Source organism: Oncorhynchus gorbuscha, unplaced genomic scaffold (assembly GCF_021184085.1).
Source record: "Oncorhynchus gorbuscha isolate QuinsamMale2020 ecotype Even-year unplaced genomic scaffold, OgorEven_v1.0 Un_scaffold_9238, whole genome shotgun sequence".
Taxonomy (NCBI): Eukaryota; Metazoa; Chordata; class Actinopteri; order Salmoniformes; family Salmonidae; genus Oncorhynchus; species Oncorhynchus gorbuscha.
The window spans coordinates 1-13,062 of record NW_025745684.1 but is presented as its reverse complement, the minus strand read 5'-3'; the positions used below and the strand labels follow the sequence as shown (position 1 = coordinate 13,062).

The 13,062-nt window shown below is 45.8% G+C and overlaps 1 protein-coding gene across 1 annotated transcript; it reads right to left on the bottom strand.

Annotated features, from left to right (window-relative positions):
- Positions 1-766: 766 nt before the first annotated feature.
- LOC124019435 (sulfotransferase 1B1-like) lies at positions 767-3,714 on the bottom strand. Its single transcript, XM_046334779.1, has 2 exons — positions 3,409-3,714; positions 767-960 (listed from the first exon to the last, which is right to left on the bottom strand). The coding sequence occupies exons 1-2, from the start codon at positions 3,572-3,574 to the stop codon at positions 767-769; spliced, it is 360 nt and encodes a 119-aa protein (XP_046190735.1). The 5' UTR covers positions 3,575-3,714.
- Between the last annotated feature and the right edge of the window lie 9,348 nt (positions 3,715-13,062).

Here is a 13,062-nt window from a genome sequence, read left to right as displayed (position 1 = left end):
GATCAGCTTGACACACTGCCACTCATTGGATCAGCTTGACACACTGCCACTCATTGGATCAGCTTGACACACTGCCACTCATTGGATCAGCTTGACACACTGCCACTCATTGGATCAGCTTGACACACTGCCACTCATTGGATCAGCTTGACACACTGCCACTCATTGGATCAGCTTGACACACTGCCACAAGCTTGACATTGGATCAGCTTGACACACTGCCACTCATTGGATCAGCTTGACACACTGCCACTCATTGGATCAGCTTGACACACTGCCACTCATTGGATCAGCTTGACCCACTGCCACTCATTGATATAAACTGTGATCTGGAGGATTATGACCTTTAGTTAATGTGTTTGCATAACTTCCTCATCATGTTCCCATGAGCTGACAGGTTGTTCGGGGTCAAGCTATGTGACTGATGTAACAACGGCTTTTTATGTACACATCAGCCTTTCTGGAGTTAATATATCATCCCTTCTGCTTGATGCACTGCCACAAACTGGGAGGTTTTCCAAAGTGTCAATGTCAGGGAGTTAAATGTCCCCCTCGTGTCCCTTCATCTAGCTATTGCAGTTAACTGTAACATTTAGATTTTTTTTAGAGGTGGAAAAACCCAACTACAACAAATAGGTCACACACAATATTTTTGTTATATTAGCATATCAATTTCATTATATAGTTTTACTATATTGGGTTGCGCACCTTATATGTACATTCACAAAAAGTGAGAGAATTCCAGGACTTGTATGAAGCGTATCCATCAATCTCCGGCGTCGTGGAGGGTAAGGGCCCTATCCTGATCCCCAGAGACCTGTCCTCCTCCTCCCCAACAGGACTCAGGAGGACACTCCCACATGAAGGTCAAGGGACAGTCTTTCATCTGGTAGCTGTAGACGGTGTCGAAAATACCAATCTGCTCCTCTGTGAAAGTGTTTCTCCAGTCACCGATTATACCTGTAAACAGAACAAGGCCTCCATTATTATGGCCAATCTCTCCACAGCACTGTCATTTTTATTAGGATTCCCATTAGCTAAGTCCATAACGCTAGCTAATCTTCCTGGGGTCCAACAGCAATTAACAAGACATTACAAACAACCACAATCAAGACTTCAAACATTCAACAAGTCGACAATACAGATAATTAAAATACCTGACAGGAAACACATTTAACATTCAGTTGATACTTTCTATTTGCTGTCCAGGTATATGGTCTATCTCATTAGATGTTCTTTTATTTTTTTCTTGAAGGTGGATTTACTTTTTGCCTGAGAAATATGGATTGGTAAAACATTTCATTCAGCTATAGCTCTATATAAAACTGTAGATTTAAGGTGATTTGTCCTTGGGTTGATTTGTTTTAGCTGCGCTGAATTTGTCTGTCTGGTTTGGTGGTTATGTGTGTTGCTAGTATGTACTAATTGGACAGAAAAGTACTGTGTTTTTAAAATGTTTAAATATAACATTCCCAAAGAAAATAAGAAGACTAGATAGTAATTTGTTTTTAACGTGAAGCCATGAGAGATTCTGATGCATTTTAATAATATTGATTCGGTTAGAGCAATGAAGAGAATCTGGCAACCCTGTTTTGAGCCATTTGGAAATGTTTTATATCTTTCTTTGCTGCAGGTTACCATACAACTGGACATTACTCTAAGTGTTATAGGACCGGGGATTGACCATACAACTGGACATTACTCTAAGTGTGATACTACCAGGGATTGACCATACAACTGGACATTAATCTAAGTGTGATAGGACCAGGGATTGACCATACAACTGGACATTACTCTAAGTGTGATACTACCAGGGATTGACCATACAACTGGACATTACTCTAAGTGTGATAGTACCAGGGATTGACCATACAACTGGACATTACTCCAAGTGTGATACTACCAGGGATTGACCATATAACCAGACATTACTCTAAGTGTGATAGGACCAGGGATTGACCATATAACCAGACAGTACTCTTAAGTGTTATAGGACCAGGGATTGACCATACAACTGGACGTTTCTCTAAGTGTGATAGGACCAGGGATTGAATGACCCGATTCAGAGCGCTAGATGTTACATGTTCTTCTAACAGAAATTCCCTTACCCATCTTAATAACAATATTATCTATGTGTTCTGACCATGACTGAAGGTAAATCATTAGTAAAGATAGAGTAGAGCAGTGGGCCTTGGCAGCTTCCTTGAGGAACACCACAATGTATATCTTTACTATTTGAAAAGCTACCATTAATGGTAGCATTCTCCTGGATAGATAGCTGCATCCTTAAAACCATAACATTTGAGTTTTCCTAGTAACAGTTCATGATCAATTACTTCAAAAGCAGCACTGAAATCCAGCAACACTGCTCCAACTAACTTCCTATCATCTATACTCTTTAACCAATCTGTCATTTGTGCTAAAGCAGTACTCGTAGAATGGCCTTTGTATGCATGCTGGGAACCCGTTATCAGATCATTACATGAGAAATAATCCTTTATTTGTACAGATACAATTTTTTGCAATAATTTACTTAACACAGGCAGCAAGCTTATAGGACGACTTTTAGGACCAGTGAATGCAGAGTTTTTTTTATCCTTAGGTAGTGGTATAACCTTTGAGACTTTCCAGACTTCTGGGCACATCCCATACATCAAGCACTTATTAAAAATATGAGAGATCTTATCTGTACCAGGTGACTTGTCATCCAAAAGAGACAACAGCATCTTTTCTACCTCTTCCCTTTCTACTTGATGAAATTTGAACCCGCATTGCCTCTCCTTCATGATACAATCTTTTATAAGGGTATATTATATGGAGCCATCAGTTGGAGTCATAGCATTCCTCAACTTGTCCACTTTGCCTGTAGAATATTAATTAAAGTAGTTTGCGATGTCATGTGGTATTGTAATAAATATACCTTCTGATTCAACAAAAGAGGCAGACATGGTTGAATTCCTACCCATAATAGTGTTCAATGTTCTCCATAGCTTTTCCCCATCACCCTTCATCAATGTTGTGCTGATAGAATCCCTTCTTGTTTCCTTTGTTTAGCTTGGTCACAAGATTTCTTAATTTACAATAACTTTGCTTATCAAACAAAGTGCCAGATTTATCTGCTACTTTTTTGGCATCACAACGTTGAATCATTACATTTCTCAGCTCATCATCAATCCATGGGGCACCATTTCACCTCGCAGTGCATTTTCTATAAAGGATGTGCTTATCAGCTATACTCATAAATAATTTCATAAACAAACTTAGTGACATTTCATTATCATCCTTACTACACACTTCTAACCATACTGTGAGTGCAGGGGAGGTCTATGGTACTGTTCTATCCTTCTGACACTGACTGACACACAACTCTAGTCAGGATATAACTCCTGTTGAGCAAGGGCGCCTCACCTTTCCTCATGAATTTGCCTTTGCTGTGGTCCATGATCTCCTTTGGGATCTGAGTGTAGTTCACCATGGCGTTATCGCTCATGCTGCTGAAGCTGCAGTGTCTCAGGGAGTTGGTTAACTCCTCGCCCACCAGGGGGAACTGCAGGAAAGAGCTGATCCTCTCCATCGAGCCTTGCAGGTCCTGAGGAAAGTCAATGCTCTTATTATAGATATGGACAAAGAGGGTGGTTTTCACAAAAGGCTGAATTGATCCACTATTTCTAGTCTATCAACAACATTTGTGGCAAACTAAGACCAAACCCCCCTGGGGTCGGATACAGTTGGTTGGCTGGAACTCCAAGATGGCATAGCAATGCAGACGTTGTTTGTCGTTCTCCTGTGTACATATTTTATTTTTTGTCTTTTTTGTATATATTTCCAAATATTTTCTATATCTTTTTCCAATTAAAAAAATGTAATTTCTCTTCCGGCAACCCGCCTCACCCAATGTGATACAGATCTGCTATTTTTAGACCTTATAGGCAGAACCTCAATCAGCAGCTAAACAGCTAATTAGCAATTTAGTCATTGATAGCTACTGCAAGCGGCCTTTACTTTTAGCACAGTCACCAGACTCTTTTAGCCTGGATAATTACTTTCCAGCCTGCACAGCGCGTTATCAACCCTGAGCAAATCAGACTACTTTTTTTCCTCCACGACAATGCCGGATTCCTGCCATAAGCCCTGGACCATTACTCCAGATCATCGCAAGCTTGCTAGCTGCCACCGAGTGGCTATAGTGGCTAACGCCCTTGTCCCGAAGCTAGCATCAGTTAGCCGAGGGCTGGGCGCATCTCCCGGCTAGCAAACTAAATTACTCCAGTGACAATACCTATTTGCCAACTGGCCTGGACTCTTTGTCAACATGGAACCCCCGCCGTTCCATCATGACTGGTCTTCCGACGTAATTCCATCAACTGTGCCCCCTACTGACCTTTGCCGGATGTCGGAGTAGACGCTTCTACTAGCCCTGGCCTGCTAACTTTATTAAAATATTATTTATTTTTTCAACGCTGTGTAGTAACGACTACCTAGGGGCTGCCCTATTTCATCTATTGCTGTTAACTGAACCCTATGATAACTTGGCTACTTAGCTGATGCCTGCTGGACTGTTCATTAATCACAGTACTCCATTTTGTTTATCTGTCAGCCCCAGCCTCGAACTCAGGACCTGTGTGTAGTTAACTGACCCTCTCTTCCCATTCATCACCTTTTTACCTGTTGTTGTTGTCTTAGCTGATTAGCTGTTGTTGTCTTACCCGTTGTCGTCTTTGCCAGCTCTCCCAATCAACACCTGTGATTGCTTTATGCCTCGCTTTAGGTCTCTTTCTAATGTCAATGTGCCTTGTATACTGTTTAGGATATTTATCATTGTTTTAGTTCACTGCGAAGCCCCTAGTCCCAATCAACATGCCTCAGATACCTGTTTTGTCCCACCACCCACACATGCGGTGATCTCACCCAGCATAACTAGTGCCTCCAGAGATGCAACCTCTCTTATAGTCACTCAATGCCTAGGTTTATCTCCACTGTACCCTCATCCTACCATACCCATCTGTACATTATGTCCTGAATCTATCCTAACATGCCCAGAAATCTGCTCCCTTTAGTCTCGCACTAGACGACCAGTTTTGATAGCCTTTAGCCGTATCCTAATCCTCCTTTGTTCCTCGGGTGATGTGGAGATTAACCCAGGCTCTGCGTGTTCCCATGCGCTCTCATTTGTTGACTTCAGTAACCTGCAAAAGCCTTTGTTTCAAGCATGTTAACATCAGAAGCCTCCTCCCTAAGTTTGTTTTACTCACTGCTTTAGCACGCTTGGCCAACCCTGATGTTCTTGCCGTGTCTGAATCCTGGCTTAGGATAGCCACCAACAATTCTGAGATTCCATCCCCAACTACTACATTTTCCGTCAAGATAGAACTGCCAAAGGGGGAGGAGTTGCAATCTACTGCAGAGATAGCCTGCAAAGTTATGTCATACTTTACAGGTCTATGCCCAAACAGTTTGAGCTTCTAATTGTTAACAATCTTTCCAGAAATAAGTATCTCACTGTTGCTGCCTGTTATAGACCACCCTCAGCTACCAGCTGTGCCCTGGACACCATATGTGAATTAATTGCCCCCCATCTATCTTCAGAGTTTGTTCTGTTAGGTGACCTAAACTGGGATATGCTTAACACTCCGGGCAGTCCTACAATCTAAACTAGATTCCCTCAATCTCACACAAATTATCAAGGAACCCACCAGGTACAACCCCAAATCCTTAAATATGGGCACCCTCATAGATATTATCCTCACCAACTTGCCCTCCAAATACAGCTCTGCTGTTTTCAATCAGGATCTCAGCGATCACTGCCTCAATGCCTGCGTCCGCTGTCAAACGACCACCCCTCATCACTGTCAAACACTTCCTAAAACACTTCTGCGAGCAGGCCTTTTAAATCGACCTGGCCCGGGTATCCTGGATGGATATTGACCTCATCCCGTCAGTAGAAGATGCCTGGTCGTTCTTTAAAAGTAATTTCCTCACCATATTAAATAAGCATACCCCTTTCAAAAAATGTAGAACGAAGAACAGATACAGTCCTTGGTTCACTTCAGACCTGACTGCCCTCGACCAGCACAAAACATCCTGTGGCGGACTGCACTTGCATCGAATAGTCCCCGCGATATGCAACTTTTCAGGGAAGTCAGGAACCAATACACGCAGTCAGTTAGGAAAACCACTGAAAAATCCACGATAATCGAGAATTTCAAGAAGGATTTATCTGGGCATGCTTTCCTCATGGCTACCCCAGCCCCGGCCAACAGCTCCACACCCCCCGCAGCTACTTGCCCAAACCTCCTTCACCCAAATCCAGATAGCAGATGTTCTGAAAGAGCTGCAAAACCTGGACCTAGGCTAGACAATCTGGACCCTCTCTTCTAAAACTATCCACCACCATTGTTGCAACCCCTATTACCAGTCTGTTCAACCTCTTTCGTATCGTCCGAGATCCCTAAAGATTGGAAAGCTGCCGCGGCCATCCCCCTCTTCAAAGGGGTTGACACTCTAGACCCAAACTGTTATAGACCTATATCCAACCTGGCCTTCCTTTCTAAAGTCTTCGAAAGCCAAGTTAACAAACAGATCACTGACCATTTCAAATCCCACCATACCTTCTCTGCTGTGCAATCCGGTTTCCGAGCTGGTCACGGGTGCACCTCAGCCACGCTCAAGGTACTAAACAATATCATAACCGCCATCGATAAAAGACAATACTGTGCAGCTGTCTTCATCGACCTGGCCAAGGGTTTCGACTCAATCACTGTATTCAATCACTGTATTCTTATCGGCAGACTCAACAGCCTTGGTTTCTCAAATGACTGCCTCAACTGGTTCACCAACTACTTCTCAGATCGAGTTCAGTGTGTAAAATCGGAGGGCCTGTTGTCCGGACCCCTGTCAGTCTCTATGGGGGGTACCACTGGGTTCAATTCTCGGGCCGACTCTTTTCTCTGTATATATCAACAATGTCGCTCTTGCTGCAGGTGATTCCCTGATCAACCTTTATGCAGACGACACTATTCTGTATACATCGTGCACTTCTTTGGACACTGTGTTAACAAACCTCCAAACGAGCTTCAATGCCATACAACACTCCTTTCGTGGCCTCCAACTGCTCCTAAATCACTAGTAAATCTAAATGCATGATTTTCAACCATTTGCTGCCCCCCACCCGCCGTCCGACTAGCATCACTACTCTGGACGGTTCTGACTTAGGTATTTATACAGTTGTCCAGATATTCTAGGTGTCTGGCTAGACTGTAAACTCTCCTTCCAGACTCATATTAAACATCTCCAATCCAAAATTAAATCTAGAGTTGGCTTCCTATTTTGCAACAAAGCCTCCTTCACTCATGCTGCCAAACATACCCTCGTAAAACTGACTATCCTACCAATCCTCGACTTCGGTGATGTCATTTACAAAATAGCCTCCAAAACTCTACTCAGCAAACTGGATGCAGTCTATCACAGTGCCATCCGTTTTGTCACCAAAACCCCATATACCACCCACTACTGCGACCTGTATGCTCTCGTCGGCTGGCCCTCTACATATTCGTCGCCAGACCCACTGGCTCCAGGTCATCTATAAGTCTTTGCTAGGTAAAGCTCCGCCTTATCTCAGCTCACTGGTCACCATAGCAACACCCACCCGTAGCATGCGCTCCAGCAGGTATATCTCACTGATCATCCCGAAAGCCAACAACTCTTTTGGCCGCCTTTCCTTCCAGTTCTCTGCTGCCAATGACTGGAACGAATTACAGAAATCGCTGAAGTTGTATCGCCCTCACTAACTTTAAGCATCAGCTATCTGAGCAGCTTACCGATCGCTGCAGCTGTAAATAGCCCATCTAATCTACCTACCTCATCCCCATATTGTTTTTATTTACTTGTATTTACTTTACTTTACTACTGCACACCAGTAGTTCTACTTCCACATCATCATCTGCACATCTATCACTCCCGTGTTAATTTGATAAATTGTAATTACTTCACTACTATGGCCTATTTATTGCCTTACCTCCTCACACCATTTGCACACACTGCATATAGACTTTTTCTACTGTGTTATTGATTGTACGTTTGTTTATTCCACGTGTAACTGTGTTGTTGTTTGTGTCACACTGCTTTGCTTTATCTTGGCCAGGTCGGAGTTGTAAATGAGAACTTGTTCTCAACTGGCCTACCTGGTTAAATAAAGGTGAAGTAATAAAAAATAAATATATATATATTTTTTAAATTGTGAATATCGACAAAGCAAGCATTTATTTTTCCTAAAGCTATGTTAACATAGTATTTCATAATGTCACTTAAAATAGCATCTCACAAAGGTCTATTTATAATCTATGACTAATATTTTCATGTCTGAAGGATTGTCATGTTTTGTCTTTGATTATCATGTCTTGTCTCTGTGCTTCCCTTCTATTCGTTTCCCTCTGCTGGTCTTATTAGGTCTTATTAGGTTCTTTCTTTCTTTCCTCTTTCTATCCCTCTCTCTCCCCCTCCCTCTCTCCCTCTCTCGCTCTCTCTCTCTATCGTTCCGTTCCTGCTCCCAGCTCCCAGCTGTTCCTCATTCTCCTAACTACCTCATTTACTCTTTCACACCTGTCCCCTATTTTGCCCTCTGATTAGAGTCCCTATTTCTCCCTCTGTTTTCCGCTTCTGTCCTTGTCGGATCCTTGTTTGATGTTCGCTGTTCTTGTCCTCGTTCCGTCCTGTCATGTTTTTTGCCTTCTTCAGATGCTGCGTGAGCAGGTGTCTAGATCAGCTACGGCCTGCGCTTTCCGAAGCGACCTGCAGTCTGTGGTCGCATCTTCAGTTGTTCCCCTCTACTGACTAGAGGGTTTCAGTATTCCTGTTTTGACTTGGAATAAACTCTGTTTCTGTAAAGTCGCTTTTGGGTCCTCATTCACCTGCATAACAGAAGGATCCGACCAAGAATGGACCCAGCGACTCACGGATTCTCGCTACACTGCCGTCGAGATCCAGGGAACTATGCTCGGCAGACACGAGCAGGAATTGTCTGCTGCTCGTCATGCCGTTGAGACCCTGGCCGCTCAGGTCTCCGACCTCTCAGGACAGTTTCAGAGTCTTCGCCTCGTGCCACCAGCTACTTCCTGGTCTTCCGAGTCTCCGGAACCTAGGGTTAATAACCCACCATGTTACTCTGGGCAGCCCACTGAGTGCCGCTCCTTTCTCACCCAGTGTGATATTGTGTTCTCTCTCCAGCCCAACACATACTCTAGAGAGAGAGCTCGGATCGCCTACGTCATATCACTCCTTACTGGTCGGGCTCGGGAGTGGGGCACAGCTATCTGGGAGGCAAGGGCTGAGTGTACTAACGATTATCAGAACTTTAAAGAGGAGATGATACGGGTTTTTGATCGTTCAGTTTTTGGGAAGGAGGCTTCCAGGGCCCTGGCTTCCCTATGTCAAGGTGATCGATCCATAACGGATTACTCTATAGAGTTTCGCACTCTTGCTGCCTCCAGTGACTGGAACAAGCCGGCGTTGCTCGCTCGTTTTCTGGAGGGACTCCACGCTGAGGTTAAAGATGAGATTCTCTCGCCATCCGCATAGAACGACGGGTAGATCTTCGTCACCAAGCTCGTGGAAGAGAGCTCGCATTAACGGTGTTCCCCCTCTCCGCATCTCAACCATCTCCTCCCACCGGTTCAGAGACTGAGCCCATGCAGCTGGGAGGTATTCGCATCTCGAATAAGGAGAGGGAACGGAGAATCACCAACCGCCTTTGCCTCTATTGCGGTTCTGCTGGACATTTTGTCATTTCATGTCCAGTTAAAGGCCAGAGCTCATCAGTAAGCGGAGGGCTACTGGTGAGCGCTACTACTCAGGTCTCTCCATCAAGATCCTGTACTACCTTGTCGGTCCATCTACGCCGGAACGGTTCGGCAGCTTCCTGCAGTGCCTTGATAGACTCTGGGGCTGAGGGTTGTTTTATGGACGAAGCATGGGCTCGGAAACATGACATTCCTCTCAGACAGTTAGGGGAGCCCACGCCCATGTTCGCCTTAGATGGTAGTCTTCTCCCCAGTATCAGATGTGAGACATTACCTTTAACCCTCACAGTATCTGGTAACCACAGTGAGACCATTTCCTTTTTGATTTTTCGTTCACCTTTTACACCTGTTGTTTTGGGTCATCCCTGGCTAGTATGTCATAATCCTTCTATTAATTGGTCTAGTAATTCTATCCTATCCTGGAACGTTTCTTGTCATGTGAAGTGTTTAATGTCTGCTATCCCTCCTGTTTCCTCTGCCCCCTCTTCACAGGAGGAGCCTGGTGATTTGACAGGGGTGCCGGAGGAATATCATGATCTGCGCACGGTCTTCAGTCGGTCCAGGGCCACCTCCCTTCCTCCTCACCGGTCGTATGATTGTTGTATTGATCTCCTTCCGGGTACCACTCCCCACGGGTAGACTAGACTCTCTGTCGGCTACCGAACGTAAGGCTCTCGAAGATTATTTGTCTGTAGCTCTCGACGCCGGTACCGTGGTCCCTTCCTCCTCTCCCGCCGAAGCGGGGTTCTTTTTTGTTAAGGAAGAGGACGGGACCCTGCGCCCCTGCGTGGATTATCGAGGGCTGAATGACATAACGGTTAAGAATCGTTATCCGCTTCCCTTATGTCTTCAGTTTTCGAGATTCTGCAGGGAGCCAGGTTCTTTACTAAGTTGGACCTTCGTAACGCTTACCATCTCGTGCGCATCAGGGAGGGGGACGAGTGGAAAACGGCGTTTAACACTCCGTTAGGGCATTTTGAATACCGGGTTCTGCCGTTCGGTCTCGCTAATGCTCCAGCTGTCTTTCAGGCATTAGTGAATGATGTACTGAGTGACATGCTGAACATCTTTGTTTTCGTTTACCTTGACGATATCCTGATTTTTTCACCGTCACTCCAGATTCATGTTCAGCACGTTCGACGTGTCCTCCAGCGCCTTTTAGAGAATTGTCTTTATGTGAAGGCTGAGAAGTGCGCTTTTCATGTCTCCTCCGTCACATTTCTCGGTTCTGTTATTTCCGCTGAAGGCATTCAGATGGATCCCGCAAGGGTCCATGCTGTCAGCGATTGGCCCGTCCCTAAGTCACGTGTCGAACTGCAGCGCTTTCCCCGGTTTCGCGAATTTCTATCGGCGTTTCATTCGTAATTTCGGTCAAGTGGCAGCTCCTCTCACAGCCCTTACTTCTGTCAAGACGTGCTTTAAGTGGTCCGCTTCCGCCCAGGGAGCTTTTGATCTCCTCAAGAAGCGTTTTTACATCCGCTCCTATCCTTGTTACACCTGACGTCACTAAACAGTTCATTGTCGAGGTTGACGCGTCAGAGGTGGGCGTGGGAGCCATTCTGCCCCAGCGCTCCCATTCTGACGATAAGGTCCACCCTTGCGCGTATTTTTCTCATCGCCTGTCGCCGTCGGAACGTAACTATGATGTGGCTAACCGCGAACTGCTCGCCATCCGCTTAGCCCTAGGTGAATGGCGACAGTGGTTGGAGGGGGCGACCGTTCCTTTTTGTCGTTTGGACTGACCATAAGAACCTTAAGTACATCCGTTCTGCCAAACGACTTAATGCGCGTGAGGCTCGTTGGGCTCTGTATTTCGCTCGTTTCGAGTTCGTTATTTCTTATCGTCCGGGCTTAAGGAACACCAAGCCTGATGCTTTATCCCGTCTCTTCAGTTCTTCAGTAGCCTCCACCGACTCCGAGGGGAGATTCCCTGGGCGTGTTGTCGGGTTGACTGTCTGGGGAATTGAGAGGCAGGTAAAGAGGCAGGTAAAGCAAGCACTCACTCACACTCCGTCTCCGCGCGCTTGTCCTAGGAACCTTCTTTTCGTTCCCGTTCCTACTCGTCTGGCCGTTCTTCAGTGGGCTCACTCTGCCAAGTTAGCCGGCCACCTCGGCGTTCGGGGTACGCTTGCTTCTATTCGCCAGCGTTTTTGGTGGCCCACTCAGGAGCGTGACACGCGTCGTTTCGTGGCTGCTTGTTCGGACTGCGCGCAGACTAAGTCCGGTAACTCTCTTCCTGCTTCTGCTCCTGGCCTTGCTGTGTCTAAGTCTGTCCCCAGCCACCGCATCTCTCCTGGTCCTGCTCCTGGCCTTGTTGTGTCTCAGTTTGTCCCCAGCCACCGCATCTCTCCTGCCCTTGCTGTGTCTCAGTCTGTCCCCTGCCACCGCATCTTTCCTGCCCTTGCTGTGTCTCAGTCTGTCCCCAGCCACCGCATCTCTCCTGTTCCTGGTCTTAGCCTTGCTGTGTCTCAGTCTGTCCCTAGTTGTTACTCTCCTGGCCTGTTTGGTCCTGATTGCTCAAACTCTTACAGTTCTCTACCCGTGTCTCATTTTTATAATAATAATTGCACTAAGATTCCCTCTTCATCGTTTCCCGGTACGGTCCCTGAGGAGAGGAGTTGGGTTCCATCTCGGGACGTGCTGGACCGTTCGCTGATCGATGATTTCCTCCGTTGCCGCCAGGTTTCCTCCTCGAGTGCGCCAGGAGGCGCTCGGTGAGTGGTGGGGGTACTGTCATGTATTGTATTGTCATGTCTTGTCCCTGTGCTTTCTCTTCTCTTCATTTCCCCCTGCTGGTCGTATTAGGTTTCTTTCTCTCTCTTTATCCCTCTCTCTCTCTATCGTTCCGTTCCTGCTTCCAGCTGTTCCTCATTCTCCTAACGACCTCGTTTACTCTTTCACACCTGTCCCCTATTTTGCCCTCTGATTAAGTCTCTATTTCTCTCTCTGTTTCTGCTTCTGTCCTTGTCGGATTCTTGTTTGCTTTGCCTTTGTTCCGTCCTGTTGTATTCTGCCTCGTCATCAGATACTGCGTGTGAGCAGGTGTCTCTATCCTCTACGGCCCGCGCCTACCCGATGGGACCTGCAGTCTGTTGCCGCTAGCCCTGCAACTCTCCACAACAACTAGAAGGGAGACTCTCCTGTTAAACTAGAGGATTTGTGTTTTCCCTGTTTGGACTTCCCCTGTAATTATTGAGGATTTATGTTTTCCCTGTTTGGACATTAAAGACTCTGTTTCTGTTATATCGCTTTTTGGTCCTCACTCACC

Bases quoted from the DNA above. Each gene is read 5' to 3' on its own strand.
- LOC124019435 (XM_046334779.1), bottom strand. From the start codon at position 3,574: ATGGAGAGGATCAGCTCTTTCCTGCAGTTCCCCCTGGTGGGCGAGGAG. The intron at 961-3,408 runs GTGAGGCGCCCT...TTCTGTTTACAG, and splicing joins AGGCAAATTCATGAGGAAAG to GTATAATCGGTGACTGGAGA.